Genomic DNA, 24354 nt, shown 5'->3' on the forward strand with positions numbered 1-24354 from the left:
AGCTAGGTTATTAGGTATTGCTTCCTCGGTCCTCTCCAGACGGCGTAATCTCAGCAACAAAAGTACAAAATACCCATTCGAACAAGAAGATGAAAAGCTCCAAATGCGTGAATCGTGAGAACAAAAGAAAATCATCCAAATCTACGTCTCGCCATTGCCAACAATACTTATCTTCCTGTCTTTCAGCCCACCTTCCAGCGTCGCATCCTTGGCACTGTCGTCAACATCCAAGCCCTTGCTCTTCGAGTCTTGTTCCTCTTTCTTGGCTTCTTCCGCCGCTGTGCTTTCGTCGTCGGAATCAGTGTACGGGCTTGGGCGAACCACCTTGAGTTTGATGATCTCCTTGTTCTTGTCTTCTTCATCAGCTTTGTGGTAGACCCGTAGTCCAACCACGACAACCGCATTCCATGGATCCTTCTCAAACTCATCAAGCTCATCTTCAAACTTCGGTGGCGATAGTGTAGCGGGGCGTCTGTTCAGCTGACCGCCAAAATTTTGAGCCTGCAAGTCCAGCTCGCGATCAGAAAGATCAGATAACGAAGACAGGCTCTCTACACCGTCATCGCTCTCAGATTCGTAGTATGGAGAAACTTGCGACGGTTTTTGCAAGACGTGTTCCGGTAGTGAGCCTGACTGATCAGTTGCATCTTCAGGTGGACTTGGCATTGTAACTCTCCGTCTTGCCTTTGATGATCCTGCTCCATTAAGCGAAGATGGTGGTTCATGATTCTCGTCCGACTTGTCGATGTGCTCGCGAGAGTTGTTTTTGTGCTCCATTTCGTCTTTTCTATTCCCATTCATGGACCGCCTTTCTGCTTCTTGAGCTTTCCGCTTCTCTTTTCGTTTCTTTTCCTGCTTCTGACTCCTCATATGCTGTTTTAGCTTGAGATAATGGTCATCCTTGCGACGAGCAATGATCCTATCCTTGATTTCACGAAGCTCTTTATCTTTGACGCGTTTTTCATGCGCTTCCTTGGCAGCCTTCTCTTCCGGAGTTTCCACAACTCTACCTTTGCTATGTGCAAGATCATACGCAAGACCAATGCGCGTCAATTTCTCGCGCCGTTTCTTGGCGTTCTTTCGGATGACGGTCTCAATAGGCAAAATGTTGTCAAGGCGGACTGCATCAATCTTGACTCGCACGTCGTATTCACCCGCCTCCAAATCCAACTCGACATTGACCGAGCGCCTCATGCGATATGGCGCTTGGCTGCGGACAAGGTAATCTTCGTGCCCGGCTTTGTGGACACGAAACGCTAGCTCAAATCTGTATTGTCCGTGAAGACCACGGAAGTAACGATCGTCCAGCTGAGCTAGCACAATGACGACTGGGCCAGGTTTGGTAATGGCCAAAGAGAAATGAGTGTCATGATAATCCAGCATCCAAGGAACGTTCACAGTCGTCCAAATTTGAGACACTTGCCAGCTCTCATCAAACAGCCGAGTTCTCTCAAAAGCCTGATATTTCTGGAGCAAGTCTTCGTATGCAATCCAAAAATCACCATCGTCACCAAATCGGTGGTCGAGTTTCTCCAGCCATTCGGCAGTCCATTCTTTGGAGCCGTCACCTGTTGGCGTATTAGCAATTTTTTGCACTTTATTGAATTGAAAGAGAGTGTCTTACTCCAAGGACCTTTCCATTCTCCTTTTCCCCATGGATTCTTCAGTCGAAGCAGGCGTTTACCGTTAATGTCCACGGCTTTCTGAATGGAGTAGGAATGAAGCTCGAGGATGCCTTTTCTCTCCCCCCAGTTCGCTCCCCATACCCCGGTGCTGCAGCCAAAGAGAAAGTCTTGGTTCACCTTCATCAACTCTTTCCAAAAATACTCCTAAAAACTTGTTGGTCAACTGTAATACCCATGGCATTATGTGCATAGATTGCAAATTTGCGTTGCCTACCTTGTCAAGAATATCGGTGGTAAAAATCTCAGACGTAACTCCGCCTGTGAGATCCTCGATGCCTTCGCCTCCATACCCACCCTCGATAGCAGCATAATCTCCATGTGCTTTTGCATAACACTTTTCAAGAAGCGGAAGCCAAGTCTCCTGAGGATGCTGGCACTGCGCAAAATAAAGAGCGCTGCTGTTGGACTGGTATACTCTGCGATAGGCTTCTTCCGGATTAGAACGCTCAAGCTCGTCAAAGAGAACCCGTTCCCAGTGCTTCTCATCGTAGTCCGATTTGGTGAGATAGAGCTGCAAAAACCATCAACATCAGCAACCACCGTCATGTATAATGGAGGGAAACGGAAACATACAAAGTCATCCACAATCTCCGAAATCCACTCTCCATCTCTGAAGAAAACGAAACCATAAACTCCCACATCTTGATCATGCGCCACACACAGCCTCTCAATCAACCCCTTCTTGTTGCTCAGCGTACACAACGCCGACATGAGCCAGCAGTCTCCATCCCTCCCTTGTCTCACATCATTAGCTGTCGGGCCTTCAATGTAAAACTGCGGCTTGTCAAATATCTCCACAACACGCTTGGCGCTTCCCGGTCGAAAATCCTTGCCCGGGTTGTCGAGAGGCTCAAAGTTGGAGAGAGACTCCAGGCAGTCCCTGCGAACCAGCTTCAGATCGGCCTCGAGGTCAAAGTGTGGGTCCCGGTACTTTTTGTTGACGCGGCGGCATTCTTGGACAATCTTCTCGACTTTGGCTCGGCACATAGCCGCTGCCGTCTCGTAAGAAGCCTGGGTTGTGGTGGATGAGGATGCGGTTTTGGCGTTCTTTCTAGCCACTCTCGCAGTATATGGATTTTGCGGTATCACAGTCGTCGCTGAGCAGATATACACCGTCAGTAATAGTGCCAATACTTTACTATCTAAGAAGAGAGCAGCAACGCAGCAACAAACTCACCTTTGCCCGGCGCCTTGGTCGTAAACTTGGCCCAAAACTCATCAATCGCCTCCTGCGGCGTCTGCTGCTTCGCCTCTTTTCTCTGCCGTACCGGGACAGGATCTGGAAGCCCCATCATGTAGTCATCATTGCTTCTCGGATAAATGCGCCGTCTGGATCGCGACCGTCTGGAGCGGATACTGATATGGGATACGAAGCTGTTGTTGTCGCTGTCGGTGTTGATGAAAGACATGGTGAATGAGTCGAGTCGCCTATAGGCGCGATGGAGGCTTGCAAAGTCGCAGGGAAAGAGCAAATGAAGTGTTGTCTTGGAGGTTATGAGAAGCTGCGATGTAGATGCTTGTCTGACTTGCGACGTCCTGGAGACAAGCTAAGAGTCCCGTCCGTATAACCTCTTTCGTCTCACAAGCGATAGAGCTGAAGGTGCACCAGACGCTAATTTCAGGGCAGCAATTAGTCAACCACCAGATGTCAAGAATTCAAAATTCAGCCTGTTCAATACACCAGCGTTGGGATGGGCTGAAGACAATGTCAAAACGAAGAGAATATATGAAATTCGCTCATCGGTGGGCGGCGGCTTAAAAAAAGAAAGGAATATTGATTGATGCTACGAAACAACACCGGCGCCAACGCCAATAGACTAGGCAACCATGAAAGCTGAGCTACGACTGCGAGGCTGACTTGAATCCTTTGCTCTCTGTCTACACCTCTCTTTACTACATCTAGCCTCAAAAGGACCAAAAACGTAACAAGCTTGCTACTTTTTATACAGCGGCCCCCGCGTTTCAAGCACGCCGGCAGCAGATACACAGGCTTGGTCTAGATCACGGCATTTGCCTGTAACTACAGCACATGCCACGAAAATCCTTGGCTGGTTGGAGTCATCGCGCCTCTTTTTCCCCGCGGATTTGGGGGCCGTCGACGCTATTGGATGCATTGGCCGAATGGAAGATGGGTGGATTCTCTGGTAGGTGCATGCATATTCATGCGCACGTAGCTGATATGAGAGCCACCACCTACCGGAAGATACTACAGCTACAAGATGTAGCCTAAGATTCGTGGAGAACGGCTGCGTCAAATACATAACTCGTACGGTTTGAGTTACTACGTGCGAAGTACGTTACCTTGTGTATACAAAAGAAAGGGCATCGTAAAGTCCTTCCGTGGAGAAGAGATGATAGAATCCAGGAGAGTCTGCAAAGGGGTCAGTAGCCTCATATTGCTCTACGTGAGCACACAATGCGATGATAACTAAGACTCTCGTCCAGGTTGCATATTTCAACTCTTACCTGGAATTTGGCATTGGGTGTTTCCTCGTGCGAAAAGGGGTATAAGAAAAGTTGATCTCTGGCCTCGCTGGCCGCCATGCCTCATCCGCGTGTCTTCGCCAGTCGCTTTGCGTATCAACTCTCTCCCTCGTTCGACTTGAAACAACACACACACACATGCACACATCTACACAAACACACACGCTCATCATCACACCAAACACATCGCGCAGCGCCAACAGTTGCCGCCGCCGCCAAAGAGGGTATTTCATGACAGGATTTCTTCTTCATCTTCCTCATCTGCGCCTCTCCGCTTCTCATAATTTTACTGAATCACTGCATCTTCCACTTCTCCCAGCTCCCCTCTGCTTCGGCAGCCACGCTAACCACTCCAACCACTCCGAAAGCACGGGCATTGCTCAATGCCCGTGATCCCATTGCCCTTTATCAATCTTGGGGGCGCGCTCATATTCTCCATTTGCCGCACAGCCATAGGATCGCACAGCTCCTATCCTCTCAGCATCCTCAAACTGCCAGTTGTTCAAGACATCTTGCATCCACCGCCTTTGCACGCGCGCGCTCTCATTCACTCTAGGAGGTGACGGTCATCACTAGCAGCCGAATTGCTCTCCAGCAGCAAACCAATAATCTGCAGCCCAAAAACACAACAACAACGAGTGTTCCCGTTTGCGGCCTCCAGAGCAGCGCCGCCGATTCAAGCTCATCACAACATCACACACAGCCTCACGGGTATATCCATCGCATGTGCCTAAAGTCTTTAAGTCGTAAGAGCTACGTGACAGCGTCTGTCGTTTCAGTCCGTAATATATAGGTAGTTCCGAGTGATGTGATCCAAAGTAAATTCGTTTGAAAGATGGGGGATTGCGCCCAGGAACCGTTTCGAACGAGGCCCATGCGTACCCAAGGGCCCCCCACAAAATCGGACGCTCTTCAATTCTGAGGAAATGTGTGTAAGAAAAAAGAAAGATTTTGACGGGTTCGATATCGTCGCTGCTGCCGTTGTCATTTCGCTCATTCCTTGCCACGCAGGAGGTGAGGCTGCAGAAAATTGTATGTTTCTACCGTCGCCTTTCTCTGGTACGAAGAACATCTGCGATCAGAGAGTGAAGAAGAAAAATAAACAGACGCCACAAGAACCGAAGCCAAAGAAAGACTCCGCTTAAGCCGATGATGAGAAGAAATATTGCCGACCATCCGGAATAGAAGAAAAAGGAGATATAACAAAAAGAACCGGAATCGGAAAGCACAATCTGGGTGTTATGCAACGAAAAAGGGTTGCATCGACTTGAAAAAGAAAGGAAGAAAACCGTAACAGAATACAACCTGGAATCCAGAGTAGGTTTTTTTTTTTTTTGTTTATGTCTGTTGTTACAGCTCATGGAGTCCTTGCCCCTGGAAGAGGGCGGTTATGTCTACCGTCTACGACCCCCAAGCAAAGCTAGGAATGGAGAACAGTAGACGACACTGTCAGGATCCTCTAAGCCACCGGGGCAATAGGGGCCACGGGGGGAGCGGGGACGTTGTTAAGGTCCACAACCTCGTTGTTGATCTCGGTGTTGGCGGTCTTCTGGGGGCAATCGCGAGAGATGTGACCAGCCTCACCACACTGGTAGCAAGTCTTACCAGCAGTGTTCAGGGGGCCGCCGTTGGGAGCAGTGCAATCCCTGGAGATGTGGCCGAGCTTGCCGCAAGCATAGCACTTCATGGCCTGAGCCTGGCAATCGCGAGCGAAGTGGTTGGGGCCACCGCACTTGTAGCAAGTAGCGGGACGAGGGCCGTTGGCGAAGCCTCCACGACCATAGCCGCCGACGAAGCCACCACGGCCCATGGGAGCACCACGGCCCATACCAGGATTGCCGGGGTTGGGGCAAGCACGCTATAAAGGCTGGATCAGTATTTTTTTTCCACAGATATCCCAAATTGAAGGCAACATACAGCCAAATGGCCAGGCTGGCCGCAGTTATAGCATCGGCCACCGGTGGCAGTGCCGCTCAGGCGGAGAGTAGGGCAGTCGGCCTGGACATGGCCCAGTCCCTGGCAGTGGTAGCACTGCTTCGCCTCGGTCGAGCGAGGGAGAGGGCAGCCGTTGGACTCGTGGCCTGTGGTGAGAAGCTGTTAGAGAATGACAAGCTAATGGGATGTCGTTTGCATGTGCATACCAGGCTGCTTGCCTATCGTTCAACCATGTTAGCAAATCTAGTCCATTGAGTCTCTTCCAGTGGTAAGGTCTTGAACGTACAGTTGTAGCAAAGACGCTCAGCAGAGGAGCAAACCTCGGCGTAGTGGCCAACGTTGCCACACTTGTAGCAAGCACGACGAGAGAGAGAAGACATGTTGATAATGTATATTGATCTAGCCCGGAATGTCAAGTTAGCAGACGAGCAGAATATTTCTCAAGTCCATGCATATACGCCATTAGCGAAAACAAGTGTCCAGACAGCCGCAGCCCAGTCAAAGTTCAATGTTGTTATGCCGACGGCGGCGCCGGGCAGGAGGAAGCCATGAGAGCCACTAAATGCGGCGGGTCTTGGAGTTTGTCGCGGGGCTGCTGGAAGCTTGGTGACTAGCTTGGCAGCGAGAAATTCCCTCGCTGAGACGGCTGCAGAGGACTTTGCGAGAGAAACCCGGCAGAGACAGCAGTTGTAGAAAATAATATGCAGTCGAGGCGTCGTGGCTTGCATACGTCAAAAGCGTAGATGTAGCTTCGTCGGTCGGATAATGTCATTGCCGGAGACATGGCGCAAAGCCAGGTCTGTCGGCAGATATTACAGCTTGACAGCTGGTGTAAGGATTTCTCAATTTGCGCAAAGAAGTCATCGTCACAGCTGTGCATGGCGGTTTGATGCATCTCGCATGAGCAGCAACACCACAGGGCCGTGCCCGCGCCCGCGCCCGAGAGCCGAGATGCTAGCGGCGCACAATCCATGGAGATGATGCGCTTATCCCGCTCCAGACGATCCGAGGCATCCAAGCATGTTCCGTAGCAAGCCCGCCATCCACGCACATGTAATATGATGCACTCAGGCACCGATCGGCCGAGGAATCAAGCATCGAGGTCGGAGTTGGAGCTGGAGTCGCACCACGTTGGTGTGTCGCACAGAGCGGCGCAAAGGTGGTTTGATTTGCTGCTCCCCGCGCATGGACATCCGCACAACTCTGGGGCCGTCACGGCAGCGAAGCAGCGCAGAAGAAGCACAAATCGCCATGATTCCGTCTTCTTTCGAGATGTAGCGCCGGCAGAACAAGATCCCAAATGGGCGCTCCCGTTGCAGGATGGAGAGCAGCCGATAATGCATGGTGCGCGAAACAAACCGTTGAACTTTGACCAGGCGATGGACATGTGGCGTCGCAAGCGAAAAACAAGCAGCGGGATAAAAGGCAGAAGAGATACACACCTTGCGAATAGAGATTCAGTTGAGTAGATTCGACAACTGCGACAACAACGGCGACGTCCACCAGCAAATCCTAGATTTTCCAGCAAAAGGGAAAAATTTTTCTTGTCGTGAGGAGATTTAATATGTTCGAGGGAAAAGGAAAAAGGCAGGGAAGTGGAGCGGGCTGGACGAAGGGCGAGCAGAGCAGACAGCGGCAACCACTATTGGATGGCTGGAGCCTGCAGCTACAGCAGGTGCGCGCGCGTTCGGGTTGAGTGTGTGGCCTGTGGCTCGCTGTGGTTTGTCGCCGTGGAGCAATTGACGCAGCCGTGGGGAGCCGTGGGATGCCACTGTGTCACCCGCTGCAGGGCCCTCCCGCTCCAGCAGCGCTGTGCTCCACCACTGGGCCTAGCGCTCTTGGGGGCGAGGTGAGGGGAAACGTGCATCCATGGATGTACAAGTACGGCGCGAGTACTTTTGCCACGCGGGCTGGTGGATGCCCGCCCAGCGCTGCGGTTCCAGAGGCGACGGCTACCTGTAAGGTACAAGGACATGGCCACTGTCGAATCGCCTCTGCATCATCACACAGTTACTAGACCCAGAAGACGGCTTGACATGAGTGCATCAACATGGACAAGTTCTTTGTTGCCAGTTGCCCAATACCAACCGAGGCAACGAGGGCAATATTCTCGTATTGGCATCGACGCCATAAAACACGCAGGTACCGCTTGGCAGCAGAACGAACCGTTAGTCACACAGCGCATAAACTCTCTACCCCAATTTCAGGACACCACAAAAACACCGCATTTCCCAATATCAACTATCCTTGCAGCACCGTGTCCTTCTTTTTCCGGACTAGCAGAGCTGGTGCCTCCAAAACGATCCCGTGATTGTATCAACTAGGGCTTCTACCTGTAATCGCTGACAACGTGTCTTCAATCTGTTCTAGTAGACTAGGCCTGGGTACTACTACTAGTTGACTAGGTCTTCGAGTATGAATATCTCATGCACACAGGCACGCTCAATATTGAACGAGTAAACATCAAAAGAAGTGGTGACGAAGAATCATCCATGTAGTGGAGGCCAAGTCACTATGCGTGACATGCGCCATATGCGCTCAGTCAATAAAGCCTGTGCAGAACCCGAACCTGGTCACATTAACCCCTGCGTAGCACAGCATCTGATATCCAGGGATGCTGCCAAATAAGGATGCCCACCGACCGAGGCAGAAACAATGAGGATGGAGCTTACATGCCCTTTCGGGGCAGCTGTTTTTTTATTGAACTCGTGTACTTTGTGGCAGAAAATACGAAGCGTCCAATCACTCTATGATATTAAGAGACCGAGGTCCTCCCAACACCAACACAAGCACTATATAGTACTGCCATTTCAATATTTAATTTCTCAGCCCTGCATGCAGACATTCGTGCAGCAAGTGGCCCCCTACCAGCCAATCAAGGCCACTTCAGCATCCGGGAAAGGGAACAGGCCCAGTTCTCGACCCAAGTCCATGACAGGCTATAAGATTGGCCCTGGTAATGATGCACCGGGGTCCAGTTGCAGCATCACTCTGGGCTACTGATAGCATTGAATTTTGAGGAGTAAAATGATATATTAACAGCCGTTATGGGTGTTGGAAGTGGGGAAGGTTGAAGAAGAGCGTGGGAAAATTACCAAGACTTTTACAGTGACTCCCGCTTGCATGTCATGCTAGGAAATCATGGAAAGTCCCTTCATATGGAACGTCGGCAAAGACATATGGGCATCCTATATTACCAAGAACGCCATCGGTAGGCCGCAACACGCCATGTTGATCGCCTCCGATCCGATGCTTTTATATACACATTTCCCTTGTGCAAACACATCCGTAATCCTTCATGTGACTGCCTCCTAAACACCCCGTACAAAACAAAACAAAAAACTGCGATACGTCCTTCTCAGCTCGGAGGCGGCTGGCCAGCTCGTCCTCTTTCTGAAGGATGGACCGCCTGTGGCTCAGTTGCCGATGCTGACGGCGCAATGGAGCGAGGCACCGCTTCGACCACATATGATACTCCATCATCAGAGGCGTACGACGGTGGTCTCGGGCCTGTTGTCGGTCGTGAAGCAGGAGCTTGAGCGCCCTCATTTCGTTGCCAGAAAAAGCGATTCGGATCCACCCGCTAGATTGGACATTAGCTCAGATACACGATGAATAAAGTCAATATAAAACATACCACACTCTCTCGCCAGAGTCCGTAAGCAGGTGGATTCATCCTCATGGCTTCACTCTCAACCCCAGCAGCCTCCTCATCCTGCGCCATCACCACCCGTATCGGTTTACGTGGAACGGCATATCCGCGCGGATCTATCGCTCTAGGAACTTCAGGAGGATCCCCGCGAGCAATCAGCATCCATAACCGGACCAAGCTGTAGCAGAAAAAGACTGCCGCCAGCAGAATGATCATGATCAACATGATGTTCAACTCGCCAATGACAGAGTGCTTCGTAAGCGTTATACCCAAATCTACAACTCATATTAGCATTTTGCGTGTGATCAAAATATAATCCAGTGCCGAGGCATAACTGCCGCCACTTACACACTGCCAGCAGCGAAAAGAGAAACATCGCAGCCACAAAGCACTGAGCAATCTGCACTCGCACATGCCTCGACTTGATGTACGGGAAACAGAACAAAAACTTCTTCTTTTCCTTCTTGCCGGCCTGTCGCTGCGCTTCTGAATATGGGGGCGCCATGGACTCTGGAGATCCATTGGCGCCAGGCGCTCCTGGAAGATGAGCCGGCTGAGGAGCCGACAGAGGTGAGGAATTCGTTTGCCTAGACTGAATGACCGGAGTCTTGGGGCTCTCTAGAGCGGCTTCTTCGTCACCCAGCGCCCCTCGCCTTCTCCCCAATGCCAGTCGAGGCAGCAAAAGCCGCCGAGGAAATCGTCGTGTCGTGTCCGGCTCCATATCCGTTTGCATGTCCCGCAGCATGGTTCGTCGGCGCTCCGCTAGCATCTGGTTTCGGTCTGTAGGAGTATCTGCTCGTCTATCTCCCCGCGCTCTTCGAAGGAGCTCGTCGCGAAGCTGCTCCATGCTTCTATCAGACGCCATGTTGTGAATTCGGTGGCTATGCTGTTTTGACTTATATCATGAAATGGAGCAATTGGTTGGTAGGTGGGTATGTATTTGTCCTAGTTCAGTCACAGCACAGCCGCAGTCGTTGAAGGAATCGGGGAATCGTTGAATATCGAAACAAGAAAAAAAAAAGGAACGTATGTGAATCAACGAGCGATATCGAGGTGTTTGGGCAGAATGACCGACGAAAAAGTGAGATCCTGCTCAATGAGAAAAAGAGAACGACGAAATAGAGGGAAAGAGACTGAGGTTCAAAGTCGCTGTAAGAGGATTAAACGAAAGGAGTAGGATCAACAGAGAGCAGCAAGAAGAAGAAGAAGAAGCACAAAGGAACGGGTGTACGAGGCTATCTCAATACATTGGTTGTATAGAGAAAAAGAGAAGCAAGTAGCAAATCCAGAAACCAGCTGGAAGGGCAGCCCTCAAACCTCCGGATTACGAGAAAGACGTAAGAATCCGAACCAACGAGCGCAAAACATGTAAGACGGAAAACCCGCCCTGCAGCTGTCTTTGCAAGAAAGGAAGGAAAAAGAAAAAAGAGAGAGGCGGGACGAATGGCAGGCCAGGCGGAGCAAACATCGAAGCTGGGCCAAAATAGAAACCTACAGGCTCATTAAACCGGTCGCCGCCGTTCAATCTCTGGCCCGCGCACACGGGCTGGGCTGGACCCGGAACCCGAACCTCGCTCACAGCCTCAGTCGGGAACAGACCAGGAGGCCAAGGCAAAGCAAGCATACCCCAAGCAGAGCATACCAAAGCACAGTAAAAGCAAAGCATCCCGGGCCAGGGCCCTCGTATTACCCGCCGCAGCCACCATGTGTCAAGAGCTGATCTCGACGCTGCGCAGGGGTTCAAAGAGGCGTGTAGCAGGTGCTGCAAAACCAGGGGCTGGGGCCAGGGTTGGCCGTGGAGAAAAGACGGCCGCGTTTCATCCTGCGCTGCTCCACCGCCAATAGACGGCGCTGGAGACGACACGGCGCCACTCCCTCGCCCAAATTGATTGTTTCGCGATGCGCACCGATTGTTTGACGCGGTCCATCACGGCCAAGGGGGCCGGAGGAGCAAACAATCCTGTTCTCGGGGAGGATACACTTGTGGCGTCGTTGAGCGTCTGTGATCGAGGCTGGGCTGGGCTGGTCTATTCTGGTCCGGTCTGGGCAAGATTGCCGATTGTGCGGAGTCTTTTCCCCAGCTTTGCTGCGGTTGATGGTGATGATGCTGCTGGCTCACCATGTGATTGCTCATTCAAGAACGTACTGTACTGTATTTAACAATCCATGCTCTGTCGTTGGCCGGGGTTCCTATTCTTACGCAGCCCGCGGTTGGCCGTTGTGACAAGCTCCCCAGAACAGCGCTTATTATATGATTCCATGTGATAGAGACGGCTGAGCTTGAGCTGGCGCTTAGACATCACAAAGGTTGTTCATCACTTGCCTCAACAACAGGACAATTCAAATCGTTCGTAGAGCATACAGCAACCAAATGTCCCATGGCCGCTTTTCATCTTTTTCTCCTTCTATTACCCCTTTAATTCCAAGGTATCGCTGATATACATACAATAAGATTGACGCCAATATTGCCATTAACTTTTTTCCCGAAATGCTGATTTTTTTCATGACGATGAGTATACATTCTCAAGTTTGAAATGTTACGTCTTGGATGAGGGTATGCAAGACTCATCAACCCACATGAAATCTTCAAATGGACTTGGCTCCACGATATGGGCCAGACGCCGAGAACAGTTCAAGTCAGAGTCGACAGTGAGCTTCAATAAGCAGCCGCTTTATCTTCGTTGAGACCAAAGTGGCGTGTCAATGTCTCTCGTCAACGAAAAGACGTCTTCCAACTCCTTATTCCATAACTCGACGGTACAAAACCACAAATGCCACTCACTTCAACTCACCAAGAAGCATAGTGCGATCCGATGAGGCTGATAGTACTAAAAAAGGAATTAGCAACTTCTCTACCGAGACGCAACAAAAATTATTTATATACTCACAAATAGGATCTTTGCCAGGTGCAAATTCCGCACAGTTCACGACTGCTCTATGCCCCGGAAGCTTATACATCAGCTTTCCCGTCTCGTTGGACCAAATAACCACAGTGCCATCTCCAGAAGCAGCAGCAATCTTCTTGCCCTCTGAATCCCAACTGGCGCGCAGCAGATTTGGCTCCACGCCAGCCGTAGTGCCGTCGAATGTTCGAATATGTCGTTCGGTAGGCGCAAATGGGCGAATGTCCCATGTTCTCACCGTCGTATCCATTGAGTGTGACAGCAGAGATTGTGAATCGGGAGAAACTCGTAAAGACGTAACGGTATCCGCATGGCCCAACAGAGAGTACACCACAGCCTTCTTTCTTAGATCCCAGACTCGAATGTCATTATCTATGCCTCCCGAGTATATCTCGTTGCCGGCTTGAGAGATGGCCACGGCTGTGATGGGAAATTCGGTCTCGATGTAGTCGACTGCGTTCTTCGTCCGTGGATCCCAGATTCCAATTGTCGAGTCGTCACTTCCGCTTATCAGCATCTCCTCGCCTCGCTTGCTGATGTCCAAAGTATTGATAATCTCTTCGTGTCCGACATATCGCCGTATCCGCGTTCCCGAGGTAAGGTCCCAGCTCGCAAGGTGCATATCGGCTGAAGCAGAGTACAGGATCTCCGAGTCTCGTGCCCACTGCAAGTCAAGAATGGCTCCCTTGTGACCATTGAGCACGCCGTAATTTTCGCAGTCGCCATAGGTCCTCCACAGCACTGCCTTGCGTTAGCAAACCAATATGCGTCTTAGAAAAATAGAGAGCTTCATACTTATACTTCTGTCCATTGATCCAGAGGCAATCAAATTGCCCGTAGGGTCAAATTTGGCTGAGAAAATCTCCCCAGAGTGTCCCGTCAGCTCCATCACAGGAGCTTGAAGCCCGCTCGTCCGAGGAGCCTAGAGAAATATTAAAACCTTTCCGTACAGAGCTCCAAGAGTAAAAGTATATCTTACCGTTTGAACCAAAGCGCTGCTGGAGGCATTGAGCCGCGCGAGGGCTCCTTCAGAAGTGTTGACATTCTGCCTCTTGACAAGGACTTTTGACAATCCGGGATCATCGTCCGCCGGGCGCTTCTCAGCTGACATTGTGGATAAGTAAGGTGTTATAAATACTATCAGGAGTTAAGATGACCGAAATGGTAATATAGAATCGAGCTTCGAGCTGGTGAAGCTGTCCGAGTCGCGATCGCGAAGTCTTGTCAAGTTGCGAACTTGGCGCCGGTCAACGCTTTCCTATTGGTTCTCGGCCCGTTGATGTTCCTACGCTCAGTGGTCGAGGCTAGCAGCCCAGGGACTCGGTACCCCACCGCCTAGAGCTGAGCTCCCTGTATGGATGTCGCGAACGTTCCTCAACCGCCATATCAGCGCAATCTATCTTTCACGTCTCTGCCCGGCCTTGGTTATCTGCATTCACGTTGCGGAGAAACTGGCGCAATAACAATACAACTGGCTACTACTACCTGCGAATTTCGTTCCAGCTCCCAAAACCCAGACCGCTGCCGCAATGGCCGCCAGCAAAGCGTCCCGCATCGGGGAAGAGTACGTTCCCTCAGGTTGCTCTACGCTCGGCGTTTTTCTAACATGACTCTAGAATCTGGAAGTATGGTGTCCTGGCTTGAGGAATTAGCACCGCTTAGATCTAATCGCATCGATAGAACTCGCATAGATAAAGTGAATGCCGAGCTGGTGACGCTGACGTACGGAACTATCGTCTCGCAACTATGCAAGGATTTCGAAGACGACTACCCAGAGGTCAACCGACAACTTGACAAGATGGGCTACAATATAGGCCTGCGACTCATCGAAGACTATCTGGCAAAGTCAAATACTATGAAAAGATGCTCCCATTTTCGGGAAACCGCAGATATGATATCCCGGGTAAGGACATGGCTCAAAGATGCACTTTGTTTCCTATGGCTGACGGACTTTGTGTCTCCTAGGTTGGATTCAAAATATTCTTGAACATTACACCGCAAGTGACAAATTGGACAGCCGACAACAACTCATTCTCCCTGGTATTTGACGAGAATCCATTTGCCGACTTTGTCGAGCTACCGGACGATGGAAGGGCGCAGAACGAGCTCTGGTACTCTAACATTTTGTGTGGAGTGTTGAGAGGGGCATTGGAGATGGTTCAGATGCAGGTGGAAGCGCACTTTATCAGCGACGTCCTCAGGGGGAACGACACTACAGAAATGCGGGTAACATTGATACGCTACATCGACGACGAGCTGCCGCCGGAAGACGATTGATAGAGTGACGAGCAGGTGCCGGACCAGATTAATAGCGTTGGAGACGTCAAGCTGTTTGCAGGAAAGGCTAGGAACGGGTAGGGACAGATACTTGACAGCGGCGATGGCTGGTTCAAACTCATCGTCGTCAGAGAAATAACGGGAAATGAAAGCACCATGATACCCATAGATCGAGCCGAGCTACACTTTGATCAAGCCATTGCGAATGATTGCGGCATATTGATGGGTATGTGCCAGGAATAGTTTGCCGAGCTGCTAGCAGAGGGTCCCGCGGACAAGCATGGAGCTTGATGGCTGCGCCGTTTGTTTCCATTTACAGCATCAAGAATTTAAAGTTCAGAAACATTCATGGATGCTTTGTAACCTGCATTACGTCTTATCATAAGTATTAGTACTATTATTTTTTACTAGTACAGCTACTGCCTACCCATTACCCATGCACTTATAAGTGTCTAAGTGAGGCTCCCTGTACCATAGATGCTTACATGACGAATTCATGCTTTAGGTAGCGTAAATCCCCGAAACTCAATCTGGCTACAGAGATGCCTAGCAAAGAGAGCTGTAAACGAATCCAGCCCAAGGTGGAAAGCAGTCGTGCCTGATCTCCATGAATCAGCCCACCCCGACTGTGGAGTGACTGAGCACTGCTGGCTGATGCCTGCTGAGTGGTCAATGCCCGCGTCTCGGGTTGTACGTGGTATGAGCAATCATGTCACAAGCCGATGCAGCGTCCGGTTTGCGTAGAATCACACCGAAAGATGGAGGAGAATGACGAGTGCCGCTGGGGGGGAAAGGATGGTGATGCGCATATCGGAGGCTGTCAGGATTCAGGGTCCAGAATAAGCCACCAAAAAGAGAACCCGGATGATGTTTGACGCAGCACACCTGATCCGGCGGTACCTACACAAAATCAAATTGAAAATTTATCTTGCTTCGTCAAAATGAGCAACGGAAGAGGACGGCTATGCCATATGCCAAAGTAAAATGCGCAAAATCCCACATTAAACCTATATTAAATCACGTCGCCTTGAGGCTCGCAGCGAGTCTCGCCCAGAGGTTTGCGCCTCAAATTCTCTTACATGCCTCGATGCAGCGATATTACGTCGAAGGCCTTACCTCAGCGGCCTAATTAGCGTGCTCCGTGTCACAATGGCAGCAAAACCAGCGCTGCGGCCCGCACAGACTCGCGTTTGTGCCTCAGGCGCCCAGACCCAAAACTACGCATATAGTCTGACGCATACGCAAGCACCAAGCAGCCGGAGCCTTACAGTAGGATCGCCAATCCCCCCCGAAGCAGTCTGATGCGGCCCTCGAAACACTTTTCCAGGCTCGCTCTGCTTTTCGCCGCCAGCCCCTCGCACTGTGTCCCCTCGCGCCCGCGCCCACCAGCACCGTGCGACGGTTCCAGCCCCGGCGCAAGGCTACGCGCACCGTCCGACGCGGTTTGACTGCCGTTTGAGCGCTGCCGCCACCGTGCGAATCGCCCGCGCTCCTTTTCGTGCCGCTGCACTCTGCGTACTGTATGAGCGGCGCTCTGCGCACCACCATCGCCCACGATTTACTTGCACCTTGCCTTACCTTTCACTACCTCCACAGCCTAATCTGATGTCCATCGCGACATTTGTCCCCACGGCCCAGCGCGAGAGCTGACCCGGACGACCCACGACCGCAACCTGCTCTTCCTGCCTCTCACGCCGAGCGCCGTCGCAGCTGCTAAACAGAATCGAATCGTGGCCGCTGCTCGTCTCGGCAATCCGCCTTTTTTTCCCACACGCCCGCCAGTGCTGCTGCGCTCGAGTTCCCGCGCTGCCGGTGCGCTTACAGCAGAACCGCCAGGCCAACCTCACTGTAGCGTGCACTGCACTACATCCCCCGGGACAGAGGCAGCTCTGATCTTTTCCCTCCGCTCTCCTCCATCTCGACTGCTTCGTCAACCAGCCAGCCACTTCCAGCTGCCATCCGCCGCCTCTTTGCTGCTCCGCGACTCGAGCGGGCAATTTTCTGCAGCGCCAGCACCGAGCGCCGCCGTCGCCGCTTACAGACATCGCCACACTTCTGGTCCGTCCTCGACGAGCGCGTCGCCTCAGCACCTGCTTCCACGCCTGGATTTGCAGCTTTACGCGGTTCGCGATCATTTGTGTACAAAAACCCTTTGATTTTTTCCCGCTCGCCTGCTGGGATAGGCTTCCTGTTAAGGTTCCGCCTCGTCTTGCCCACGTCGGCCAGCCCTGTAGCGCTCTTCGCGTGGCGGCACCCAAAGCGGCTGACCAGGGAAACTCTTTCTCTCGCAACATAATTCTTTCGCATTGAGCCCTCAGAGCTCTTTGCATCTTCGTATATAAAATCTCGCCTCCCACGCACCCTATTCACGATGAATGCCCAACCTGGAATGGCCAACGTGACGCCTATGGGCGGACCTGTTGGCGCACCGATGCCCATGATGAATAATAACGCCGCCATGAATCCTCAAATGGCGGCCGCTGCCGCCGCAGGGCGACAGGTGCAGGACCAGCGCAGCACTCTCAACACATACATTTACGAATATTTCCTCAGACATCACATGTACGACTGTGCCCGCTCTCTGCTGGCCAGCGATCAGCAGGTCAACGTGAACAAGGAAGCCGGTGGCCGTCGCGAAAATGGCAACGCCATGAACGGCGTCGACGACCCCATGGACACCGATTCCAAGGACGACAGCGACTCCAAGCTGCCAGATGACCTGCCTCCTCCCAAGCTACCGATGCCAGCTTCGGATACGTCGTTTCTCTACGAGTGGTTTTGCGTGTTTTGGGATATCTATACTGCCCCACGCGCCAAGAACGGGAACCACATCGTCAACCAATATGTTCAGCATACTCAGGTACGAATTGCCGATACTAATCTCTCTTTTATTTCTCCTTTCTTTCTTCTCTTTTTTTTTTCTTCTAGTCTCTCTACACCTGCCGATTGATACGATACTCTTGACTAACTCAATTTCAAGCAGCAACAGCGAATGAAGCAGTCTCAACAGCAAGAGATGCTACGTCAAATGCGTCCTGAAATATCAGCGCAGCAGTATCAGGCTCAAGCATTTATGAGAAACATGCAGAACACCAACATGACCATGGCCATGAAGCAGCAGCAGCACCAAACCAATCTTGCCCGAGCAGCCATGGCCAACAATCAGAATCCCGGTATGCAGCAGATGCTCCAAGCAAAGCAGAACCCAATGCAGAGGGATCCTTCCGGCATGGACGCCAACCGTGATCGACCATCATCGCCCGCCTCAGGAGAAAATGCGCCATCTCCCTCAAAACGTCAACGAATCGACGGCGCTCCTTTCAACGCTAATCAGCCCGGTGCCATGATGAACGGCGGTCGTCCCGGCCAAAACATGCCTGGCCAACCGATGGCTGTGGCCGGCAACGTCGCGAATGCCCAGCAGGTTCTGGCCGCCAACGGCATCAACCCTAACCAGCTCAACCCCCAGCAGATGCAAAACTTTGCCAATACGCCACCCGCAGCCCAGCAAAAGTCCATCGCAACCTACTCGCACAACCTCCAGCAGCATCATGGCAACCAAATGGGCAGCAAGCAGATGGTGGGCGGCGTGCCTCAGAACCAGAGCTCTCCCATGATGGCCCCTGGAGGCCCTGACGGCAATGCTCTCAATGCGTTTTACAACCCCAACATGGACGGCCCCAACGCTATGCGAGCAGGAGGACAGGCCCAGCCCACCGGCAGCAACCATGCTCTACAGGACTATCAGATGCAGCTAATGCTGCTGGAGCAGCAGAATAAGAAGCGGCTCATGATGGCTCGCCAGGAGCAGAGCGACATGGGTGGAATTCCCAGGGACAACCAGCCGGGAGCAGCCGGACCCAACGGACAGCCCTTCCCAGACACATCACCGCAGGCCATGAGATCCGGCGCTTCTCCCAACCCTGCTGAGCAGATGAAGCGCGGCACTCCCCAGATGAACAACTCTGGCATTTCCTCGCCCGTTCCCGATGGTGCACAGTCCCGCGAGTCTCCCAACCCTGCCATGAACTTCCTGGGCAACCATGTCAACGTCAGCATGGCACCTCACTTCTACAAGGGACAAACGGACGAAAACATGGCCGCCGCACAGGCCCAGATGAACGGCATGCGACCGCCCAGCTCACACCCTGGCCAGCCATTCAATGGCCCGATGAACGCACAGCAGATGATGGCCGCTCGGCAGGGCGTCCCAGGCAACCCCCAACAGTGGCAGGGCATGAACGGCCAGATGGTGCCTGGTGGTATGCCGCAGCAGGGCCAGCCAGTCCAGGGCACTCCCCAGCAGCGATCAATGCCTCCTCCATCGGCGCCAGCGGCAGCCAACGCAAACAACAGGACGACTGCATCCCCCCAACAGGCGGCGGCAGCACCTCCTACACCTAGCCAGAGCAACAAGGCGGCGCCAAAGAAGAAGGAATCCAAGAGTGCCAAAGATAAGGTAAGTCCATTCTGCATCGAATTTCGCATCTTCTCCTCCCCCTCTCCCCCCTTTTTCTCCCCCCTTTTTGCAATCTGACAGATCTTATAGCGACTTGCTGCACAGAAGAAGGGTAACCAGAACAACAACGCTGCTGCTTCTACCGCGGAGAATGGCGCAGAGGCCGAGGTCAATGCACCGGCAACTCCCATCACCCCCGTCGTCGCCCCTGGCAGCTTCAAGGCCGGCCAAGCCGGCGGCCCTACGCCAAATGCATCTGCGCCGACAGCCACCACAGGTGTCCCAGCTCCTGCTGCTGCGGCGAGTGCGCCGGTACCTCAGGCGGCTGCTCCCGTGCCACAACCAGCCCATGACCTGGTTGGCGGTACCTCATTAGGAGGAATGGAAAGCAACTTTGGAATGGTACGTTTCAATTTCTCCCCGTCGTCACATTTGACATGCGGTAGCTTCCGACTTGAGAGCCCAGCGCTAATGTTGCAGCAGGACTTTGGTGCAATGGACATGAATCCCCTTGGCTCCACTGACGTCCTCAACGATTTCGACTTCGACTCCTTTTTGAACGACGGAGATAATGGCAACGAGGACTTTGTCTTCACTGGTGGATACTCAGGGATGGAAGGCGGAGAGATTGGTGCAGAGTAGAAACGCTCCTCTCTCTTCAGTGTGTAAAGCTGGGTTGGCTGTTTTTTTGTTACATTTTGTTTTTCTATCGTTGTTTGTTTTCCTGGGTAGTCTCTCTAATCTGGCATTATTCGACAAGGCGTTAGAGTGGATTATCTATATCATGGTCATGTGGCGATCCGGTTTTATTTTCCCAGGGTCTCATGCTCTTTGATGGTCGATACGGGTAAAGAAAAAACAGAAGAAAAGTGGGAGAGAGGAAGAAAGAGAAAGAGATGATGTGCCCTGTGGGTTTAGTGTTGTTATTTGCTTTTTTGACACCTTTTTTTTTCCCTTTTTTTTGGTTTGTTCAATATTGATTCCACGTCTTTTCTACTTTTCCCCGCCTGGCTCTTTGACTTTTTTTGGTTTGTTCTCTCGTTTCTTATTAGTCGTGGCTGTTTTTATTTAAAACTACCTACCTACCTACAACAGTCAAATTTTCCTTGCTGATCGACGAAAGACGCGAATGGTGGAAACAAAACCCCTTTCTTGTAAAATGATTTTCTTTTGGTGTGTTAACTTTTTGAATGTTTCTTCGATAATGGCTTCCCTTTTATTGTTTACCTCTTTCTTTTTTCCCCGTTTGAGAGTTTTCCACATACCATATAAGCCACAGTTGTAAAAGATCAAAATAATGTTACTATGTATGTGTATTGTTGATATTAAGACTTGAGGGTGAAATTGTATGCTGCCAGTACCCACCTACCTACCTAATAGCTTTGAATGAACATATTTGAAAGGTGCCATGTTGATAATGTACTTGTTGGTGGAAATAGGTGTTATATGTTCCAATTACTCACTCCAGTAAAATCGAAGTGGTCAATTCACTTTTGCCAAGTGGTCTTTTCAACAGTACTATCATGACACTGCCACACCTATAGTTCATGTATGCAGCAGGGCTTATGTTTTCCGGCAGCATCCATCACCAATCACAACATGCACGTGCGTAAGCTTTCTAAAGCCCTGTCCACACATGACATCTTGCTCGTACATATTCTCGCGCCTACTGCAAATTGTATAAGCAATTGACTTTTGGTCATAACAATCGTGGGTATAAGTTTCTATAGTATATGTACAGTGAATCAAAATCGGTAAGAACCGTCCTCCATATAGAGGGAAAGACATTTCGTCGTGATATAATTGCTATCGCCCAAAAAACGCCATGTACCGTCTTTTTTTCTGCCTTTTTCTCTTTTTATATCTCTATCCAGATTTTAACCTTTTACTCTCGTATATACCGTGGTTGATTTGAACGTCTTCGCTCTAGGCTGATGCATAGACGGCAACGTACTGAACTTCAAACATGTTACCCCAGCCGGGCAGAGTAGCTTCGTTAGGGTTGCCCTTAAAGAAAACGACATGTCAGTTACATGTTACAGAATAGGAAAAGAATGGGTAATAAGTGTACTTACAGGCCATGTTCCTCCAACGGCCAAGTTGAGGATAACATACATGGGCGAGTGCGCCAGCGTGGCCCAGACGCCCTGGTCGCCCATCTGGGCTCCTGTGAGAGTGTGGAAGAGCGTGCCATCCATGAACCACTGGATTGTCTCCGTCTGCCAGTTGTTGGAAGTACGGTCGATCTTGAGGGACCAGGTGTGGAATTGGTCGTCTTGTGGAATGGCAATGCTCTCTCCCAGGCCCGAGGGCTCGTTGCAAGCACCGCCACCAACGTGGTCACAGTGGGCAGTGCCGTAGCCCGTCAGCTGGCCATTGATCTGCTCAAAGATGTCGAGCTCTCCGCAAAGAGGCCAGGGAGTGCCGGTGCGCATAGACTCGCCCAGCATCCAGAAGGCGGGCCACATGCCCTGCTTCTGGTTGACATCGCTGCTGCCGCCTCGGAGAGCAGCCTGGACTTGCATGACTTTTCCGGGCGCAGGGGCCCAGGACTGGACAGACTCAATACGAGAGGAGGTCCACTCCCCATTGGCAGACTGCTGAGGGACGAGCTGGAGGGTCTGGCCACCCGAGAGCTGCATGTTGGAGCCGGACTGGGTGTAAGTCTCGAGCTCCTGGTTGTTGTGGAGGTCGGTGATGATGTTCCACTGGGTCAGGTCGACCATGCCGCCCTGGTCACCGACAAAGGTCTCCTGCCAGACCATGTTCATGCCCTGAACATTGGGGGCGAGAGTGGCTCTGGCGGACAAGGCCAGGGAGAAGACGGCGAGAGATTGAAAGAGCATCTTGTTGGATGGTTATATGGTTATAAAAGGATTGTATGGTTCTTTGGTTGCACAGCAAAAGTGTGAGAGACGGCCTGTTCTCGGTTGAAAGGGATTGAAAGGATTTCAGATGAAATCTCGAGATAAATCGCTCGCTGAAAGTGCTTTGAGCTGAACTGAACTGAACTGAACTGTAAATGAGTCGCAAACTGGTTGGACAAAGGATTGTTATATGTGTCTGCTAAACAGCAAGAAGGAAGTGAAATCAAGGAGTGCGCAGAAAATCGACCAGCGAAAGGAAGGGAATCGGCCACAGGCCTGTTGAGAAGGAAAGTTGAAGTTGGGGAGAAAGAAAAAGAAGAAAAGGGTATCAAAAGCAAACCGAAGAAAGGCGCGTGGGAAAAGAAAAGGGAAGGAAAGGGGGGACGAGAAGAGATGGTGGCAAACGAGGAGCCTTTTGTATGTACAGCCAAGTCACATCCACGGCTACGAAGCTGGCGCGGAACGAGACGCTACAAACTGCTGCCACCACTGTTCAATACGTGCACCACTGCTGTTATCGCCATTGTTGGCACCGGAACCATGCTCGATTGCATGGCTGCAATAGGCCCAGATGCGCGGATTCATGCACCGCGCAGGGTCTGCAGGTGCCCGGCATTGAATGTTTACTGCACGCGCTACAAGTCAGGCACAGATCCACCAAACACGGCATCCAGGCGCCATCGTTTAGGTGGCCAGCATGGATGGCATCAACGGCGTCAGCTTAGAGGAGCACAGAGTCGGATGTTTGGCTTCAACAACTGCTGCAGTGGAGTGATGGAGGGGGAACCTGCGCTGTTAGGCTCCGGACCCCTGTCCCCTTAAGCGCGGCAGGTTCAGGGCCCAGGCACCAGGCAGTGCCAGAACGAGCCGTGCGCGGCAAAAACGAGCCCTGCAGGGTGGGATTTGGAAAGTTTTGAAACATGAAAGTGGCCGGGATTGTGGGCGAGGGGCCAGCGAGCGAGTGGTGAGCGAGACAATGGGGGGTGAAACATTTTCTTAGGTGCATATATTAATAGAGCAGTGTGTTTTAGCAGACGTGTAGTTGAAGGAGTAGGTAGTCGAAAAGCTATTTATTCATGCGGCGAGGCGTGGATTGGCTGCGGATGTCGTGATGGTGAGGCATGGCGGTGGTGGTGATGGCAGCGGAGAGTGGTATCCGAGCCTGATGCTGAAGCGGGCGTTTCCAAAGTATGCCTAGCTGTAAATAAACGCACAATGCGATAGAAGTCGTCGGAGTTTGCAAGAGAAGAGAAGCCAAAAGGCCTCGCCGTTGGGTAGATATGGAGCAGAATGTTCTATATCCGGAGTAATTGGTTGGTCCATGGGCGATCTCTCAGAATCCAGCAGCGATCGGCCAATATATCACAAACAATGGCCCCGTCCTCATCTCATCCCGCCTTTTATTCTCTCCATGTCTGGAGCAGATCTTGTCAATTAGCAGCAAAAATAGCAAAACGACCCTGCTGCTATTTTACATAGTAAGATCAAAATCCCCGTCTCATATCCATATCCGTCTCAATCTTGTGTAAGCTAAAAAACACATGCAAAAACCATTTACCATTTCATGACCACCATGTACCAAGGCAGGCAGTTGTAAACACATGCATGTGAACCATCCACCTACTGACCTAGACCTGTATGTGTATGTACATATGCCCAACCATGCATCTACCAAAATGGCCTCATCTCCGTACCCCCCAATCGGATCTCTTTCCCCCATAGATAAGACACGAGGACCAAAAAGAAGCAAAAAGACAATGAGAGAGAAATTCCCATCTACAACCCTTGCATATGCCAACGTGCATGAGGCTAGCAAATGCAAAGGGGACACGCCGTCGTTACGGGTTTGGCTCACCCGCAGCGCAAGCCCAGCCAATCACGCGCCCAATGTGCCTGGTTGACTCGTGCGTTCAGGAGGCGGGTGGCCATTTTGGGCTGGGCTTTGCTTTTTAATGGCTTCATGTTGCCCAATACTACTCTAAGGGGGGAGCTATTGAACTTTTTTTTTTTTCATAATCTATCATTTTGAATGATCGTAGCTGTCATTTTGTATCTTATGAATTCTTATCGAGCCTTATTTGTACTTATCTAT

General features: G+C 51.4%; 7 protein-coding genes across 7 annotated transcripts; 2 read left to right on the forward strand and 5 right to left on the reverse strand.

Moving 5' to 3' along the window:
- Positions 1-141: 141 nt before the first annotated feature.
- On the reverse strand, positions 142-3094 carry TGAM01_v202371 (hypothetical protein; the record flags this gene model as incomplete). The annotated part of the gene is made up of 5 exons (XM_018804930.1): positions 142-1568; positions 1625-1829; positions 1900-2196; positions 2259-2782; positions 2863-3094. The coding sequence occupies 5 exons, from the start codon at positions 3092-3094 to the stop codon at positions 142-144; spliced, it is 2685 nt and encodes an 894-aa protein (XP_018661921.1).
- A 2534-nt stretch (positions 3095-5628) lies between these two features.
- Positions 5629-6484, reverse strand: TGAM01_v202372 (cellular nucleic acid-binding protein; the record flags this gene model as incomplete). Its single annotated transcript, XM_018804929.1, has 4 exons — positions 5629-6027; positions 6087-6250; positions 6311-6322; positions 6391-6484. 4 exons carry the CDS (start codon positions 6482-6484, stop codon positions 5629-5631), a joined length of 669 nt encoding a protein of 222 aa, XP_018661920.1.
- Positions 6485-9462: 2978 nt separating this feature from the next.
- TGAM01_v202373 (hypothetical protein) lies at positions 9463-10621 on the reverse strand (the record flags this gene model as incomplete). Its single annotated transcript, XM_018804928.1, has 3 exons — positions 9463-9687; positions 9742-10031; positions 10105-10621. The coding sequence occupies 3 exons, from the start codon at positions 10619-10621 to the stop codon at positions 9463-9465; spliced, it is 1032 nt and encodes a 343-aa protein (XP_018661919.1).
- A 1913-nt stretch (positions 10622-12534) lies between these two features.
- Positions 12535-13770, reverse strand: TGAM01_v202374 (hypothetical protein; the record flags this gene model as incomplete). Its single annotated transcript, XM_018804927.1, has 4 exons — positions 12535-12584; positions 12645-13400; positions 13455-13581; positions 13639-13770. The coding sequence occupies 4 exons, from the start codon at positions 13768-13770 to the stop codon at positions 12535-12537; spliced, it is 1065 nt and encodes a 354-aa protein (XP_018661918.1).
- Positions 13771-14000: 230 nt separating this feature from the next.
- On the forward strand, positions 14001-14936 carry TGAM01_v202375 (hypothetical protein; the record flags this gene model as incomplete). The annotated part of the gene is made up of 3 exons (XM_024548985.1): positions 14001-14223; positions 14276-14562; positions 14625-14936. Coding segments are annotated over 3 exons (822 nt in total), but the record flags the coding sequence as incomplete, so codon positions are not given.
- Positions 14937-17307: 2371 nt separating this feature from the next.
- On the forward strand, positions 17308-20037 carry TGAM01_v202376 (hypothetical protein; the record flags this gene model as incomplete). The annotated part of the gene is made up of 4 exons (XM_024548986.1): positions 17308-17796; positions 17917-19395; positions 19486-19797; positions 19879-20037. 4 exons carry the CDS (start codon positions 17308-17310, stop codon positions 20035-20037), a joined length of 2439 nt encoding a protein of 812 aa, XP_024406225.1.
- Positions 20038-21321: 1284 nt separating this feature from the next.
- Positions 21322-22241, reverse strand: TGAM01_v202377 (endo-1,3(4)-beta-glucanase; the record flags this gene model as incomplete). The annotated part of the gene is made up of 2 exons (XM_018804923.1): positions 21322-21402; positions 21471-22241. The coding sequence occupies 2 exons, from the start codon at positions 22239-22241 to the stop codon at positions 21322-21324; spliced, it is 852 nt and encodes a 283-aa protein (XP_018661914.1).
- Between the last annotated feature and the right edge of the window lie 2113 nt (positions 22242-24354).

This window comes from Trichoderma gamsii, assembly GCF_001481775.2.
Source record: "Trichoderma gamsii strain T6085 chromosome Unknown Scaffold_6.2, whole genome shotgun sequence".
Classification (NCBI taxonomy): Eukaryota; Fungi; Ascomycota; class Sordariomycetes; order Hypocreales; family Hypocreaceae; genus Trichoderma; species Trichoderma gamsii.